This window comes from Cavia porcellus, unplaced genomic scaffold, assembly GCF_034190915.1.
Source record: "Cavia porcellus strain 051 isolate PalLab524CR breed Dunkin Hartley unplaced genomic scaffold, mCavPor4.1 scaffold_3, whole genome shotgun sequence".
Taxonomy (NCBI): Eukaryota; Metazoa; Chordata; class Mammalia; order Rodentia; family Caviidae; genus Cavia; species Cavia porcellus.
This window is the reverse complement of record NW_026947486.1, coordinates 118,012,300-118,016,583: the sequence shown is the minus strand read 5'-3', so window position 1 is coordinate 118,016,583 and position 4,284 is coordinate 118,012,300. Positions and strand designations below refer to the sequence as shown.

The 4,284-nt window shown below is 54.2% G+C and overlaps 1 protein-coding gene across 1 annotated transcript; it reads left to right on the top strand.

Moving 5' to 3' along the window:
* Positions 1-298: 298 nt before the first annotated feature.
* Positions 299-4,083, top strand: LOC134475394 (melanoma-associated antigen 10-like). Its single transcript, XM_063245663.1, has 4 exons — positions 299-401; positions 613-683; positions 2,284-2,363; positions 2,650-4,083. The coding sequence occupies exon 4, from the start codon at positions 2,937-2,939 to the stop codon at positions 3,750-3,752; it is 816 nt and encodes a 271-aa protein (XP_063101733.1). The 5' UTR covers positions 299-401; positions 613-683; positions 2,284-2,363; positions 2,650-2,936; the 3' UTR covers positions 3,753-4,083.
* The last annotated feature ends 201 nt before the right edge of the window (positions 4,084-4,284 follow it).

The following is a 4,284-nucleotide window of genomic DNA, read 5'->3' as shown; positions in this document are numbered from 1 at the left end:
CAATATCCAAGGCTGAGTGAGACCGGGGTCCAGAGCAACTCAGGCTGGGCCTGGCCTCTGCCAGGGGGCAGGCCCTGTGCCCCTCCCAGCTGAGGCCAAAGCCAGTCCCCTTGGCTGTCTCTGTCCTGCGCTCTCCGTGGGAGGGTAACACTGGGAACACTGAAGCCAACCTATTCTGTGGCTCCTGACTCCCAGAGTTAAACTCACAGCGTGTTCCTGGATTGGGCACCCAAGGCCACGTTCTCACAGCAGACTTGTCAGGCACCCGCACAAGGGTCACTCCCCCGCACAAGGGTCACTCCCCCACTGTGCCTGTGTGAAGACTCTGGGAGCAGAGCTCCCTGCCATCCCTGAAGATCACAGCAATGCCTGTCCCCTGAAGCGCCGCCTGGAGTCCCCAGGTTTCCCTTGGTTCTTTCTCCACATTCCATTTCCTCTCTAGCAAGCCAGGGGCCAGGGACAGAGTCTAGACAGCTTCACTCTCCTCTCCACCTCATCTGTCCTTCGGCTGCTCTGGGGTTTGCAATTCTTGTGTGGGTCCTTGCCTGCATCCTAGGAATCTTTTTTTTTTTTTTTTTTTTTTTTTGTCTTCCTCAAACTTTTATTTTCCAGAGTCTGCGTTCCGAGTATCAGAAAGGCTGAATCGGAGCTGCTCCCCACTCTTCTGTTTCCCAAGACTGCAGGTATGACTTTACCCCACACCCCTGATGAGAATAGACCCCGCTGCCAGAGCTCCTGGCTTCCTTTCAGCAAGCTGGGGTCCAGAAGGGGGGCTGCCTCAGGACTGTTCTCATTTCCGCCAAGTGTTTGGGGGCGGGGGAGAGAACCTAGAGAGGGGAGGACCTTGGTCCAAGAGGGTCCACAGGGCAGCAGAGGGAGCTCCATGTGGTCAGCAGACGGAGGACCCCAGCGGCTGCCAGACCCAAGCTATGGACCCTTCCTGAGGCCTGAGTGTGTCGCAGCCCAGAACCTGCGAATCCTCAGCAGCTTCCATTCCCCATTCCAGGGGTCAGCCCTGGGAGGCCCCAAGTGGAGAGCTCACTTCTGCTCCCAGCAGGCAGGAAGCCTGGGAGTCTTGGGGGGAATGAGGGTCAGGGAAGGTCGGCCCAATAGCAGGAAGATGGAGAAACTGCAGAAGCACCTCAGGGTTTTCTGAGGATCTCATTGCTGAGACCCAATACCTGTCACCTGCACTTTAAAGGAGGAAACATTGATTTGGGCTCACAAGTGGAGTTCAGTGATAGTGGGCAGCTCCAAGGCATAGCGGCGTGGTGTGTGGGCCTGGTGGGAGAAAGGCAGCCCACCACAGCTCTTCCAGGCGGGGACAGGCCAGGAAGGGAGACATAACCCTTCCTGTCACAGCCACTGTGACCCTGCCCTTCTACCAGGCCCCAGCTCCTAACAGCAAGTCAGCTAAAAGCCCTCATAACCCAGGCTTGTCACCAGGGTCCTGGCTCTGATCGCATGGGACTTTGGGGGAAATTGAGACTAAACCATAACAGGAGCTCTGGATCACAGGAGAGCCAGGCACAGGCCCTGCTGGCAGCACTGCTGTCCCCATGTGTGGGTGACGGAGGGGCACCTGCTCACTTCTTACAGAATCCCGGGGATCTCAGGGTGGTGCAGGACTTGATCTGGGGGATGTCTGCAGGTTGGCACAGGGAGCCCATCTGCCTAGCAGACCCGTGGGTCCAGGGCCTGCCAAGGTCCCAGCGAGGACCACCCGGGCAGCCTACCTGGATGCTGGGTGCTGCACACACAGCTGCCTGAGCCCCCAACCATCTCGGGCAACCTGAGCAGGGCTCCGAGCCTGAGGCTTCTCTCCTGGGTGGGTGTCCTGGACACACAGCAGCCTAACCTCTACTTGACCCTTTGTTACCTGTTGTCAGACCCAGGGGACACAGGCAGACTTGCATTCCTCTACTTTCTCTTTGAACATGGGCCCAGATCATCCCAGGGAGAGCCCCAGACCCAACCATTCTTGGAGATAAGGATGGAGCACCTTCCCTTCCCTAGATCACGTGAATTTGTCTCCTTCCACCTGTGGGCTCCGGGCCGTCCTGGCCCCTGTGAGACCCTGATGCCTTTTGTTTCCTATCAGGAAAGAAGACACTTTTTCCTGAGATTTTGCCTTGGACCTGTAGAGGGGTGGGGAGGGGCTTTGAGCAGAGAAAATACCACAAGTTGGGAGCTCAGTGTCCAGCCTGCCCTTCCTGTGAGGTCTGGGGGAGCCCTAGAACCATGCTGCAGTTTGCAGGAAGGCTTCTTCCCTGCCTCTTCCAGGAGCTCCAGGAAGCAGGGGTGTAACAGCCGTGTCCACAGCTCACAGCAGCAGAGGAGGCCCGGCGGCATCAGGAGTCCAGGTGAGGCACTGACTCATTTGTACTGAGGGGCCACATGTCCCAGAGCGGGGACTCCTCATGGTATGGGGCTCCACGTGCTGTGCTGACTGCCCCAGAGTCTGTCCTCTGCAGTTCACCCACAGCCTCCCTTCCTGTCCCGGGGACTTGGGGGCAGACCCTCCGGGAGGACGGGAGCCTGTGAAGTCCCAGGGCAGCACTCAAAGCAAGACCTGTAATTGGCCTTGGTGGAAGCCAAGGAGAGAGGGCCGTCGGCTGAGAACGCTCATGGTCTTCCTGTCTCCTCCAGGATCCTGAGTCCTGGTCTCGAGCTCTTGCTGTCCCCGAGCAACCTGAGAACTCCTTCATCACAAGGACAGCCCGCGCTTCAAGCTAGGGAGGTGGCCTGGCCTCAATAGAGACACGAAGCCCAGCGGGTGTGCCTGTTCTCAGTCGGAGTAGAGTGAGCAGCAGCCACTGCTTCCTCTGCATCCTCTTCCTGCTCTGCTCGACTCCAAGGCTCACCATCAAAGGGGCCTGAGCCTTAGAACAAGTGGTCCTCAGGATTCTCAGCTTGTCTTTCTTTCCCCCACTGCCATGGCCTCCAGTCAAACGAGCCTATCCAGTGAGGGCTCCAGCAGGGGAGAAGAACAGCCTCTGCTCCCCTCACATGACCAGGGAGGCCCTCAGCCCCTGCCCGATGTGGTCCTCTATCAGAAGATAGATGAATTGGTGGATTTCCTGATCCACAAGTATAGAAAAAAGCAGCTGACCTCCCGGGCAGAGATGGTGCACTGTGTCATCCAACGTTACCCAGAGCACTTTCCTCGGATCTTCAACAGAGTCTGTGATTGCTTGTACGTGGTCTTTGGCATTGATGTCAAGGAAGTGGATCCCCCTGGCTACATATATGTCCTTGCCCCTGCCCTGGGTCTCACCTATAATGAAAGAGTGGCTGATGAGTACTGCATTGCCAAAACTGGCCTCTTAATAATGATCATCACTGCCATCTTCAGGAGAGGCAACAGTGCCAGTGAGGAGGTTATCTGGCAGGCACTTAGCAAGATGCAGGTGTTTGATGGGGTAGAACATTTCATCTATGGGGAGCCCAGGAAATATATCACTGAGGATTTGGTTCAGGAAGGGTATGTAGTGTATCGCCAGGTCCCCGACAGCAGCCCTGCTCGCTATGAGTTCCTGTGGGGTCCAAGGACCTACGCTGAAACCACCAAGATGAAAGTCCTGGAGCATCTGGCCAGGGTTAATAAGAGAGATCCCTGGTCCTACCCACTTCTGTATGAAGAGGCTTTCAAAGAGGAGCTAGAAGAAGCCCGTGCCCGACGTGCACTCAGGGCTGATGGAAGGGCAAGTTGCAGGCCAGGGAGAGATTCTACTGAGAAACCACACCCCTAGCTTAGCTACAGCCCGTGTGCAATGATGCCCATCCTTCAGCCTGTGTTGGAGGAGAGCAGCCTGCTCAGTAGTGAAGGGCCAGGGTAGGAGGTGCAGTCCTGGGCATACCTTCCTGATGTTCCTTCTATTTGGGTTACATCTGTGTTTTTCATGAAAATTAAAGGAGCTTGCATATCTTATCTGAAGAATGATGTTGATGTCACATCTGTTTGTGCTGCTGTTACATTGTGGACTTTGATTTTTGATGAAATTATGATTCCCTGTGGTATTGAGCAAACATAGATTTTGCTTATCCTTTCCAAAAGTAAGTATCTTCACTGTTTTGTAAACCAGCTAGGAAACCTTTCACTTTCTTGTGATATGAAACAGAATAGTGTAACACTGAAGTAGAAATTTCCTTCGAAATGTGTAAGAATTTTAAGTTAGATGGAGTTAAAAGCTAAAATAAAAATAAAAATTAAAAATAAAATTCAATTCTTGATTTCTGATCCATTTTTCCTGTCAATGTACACAATAAAAATATATAGATACA

What these genes read in the sequence shown, in the direction of transcription:
- LOC134475394 (XM_063245663.1), top strand. Translation starts at nt 2,937, where the DNA reads ATGGCCTCCAGTCAAACGAGCCTATCCAGTGAGGGCTCCAGCAGGGGA.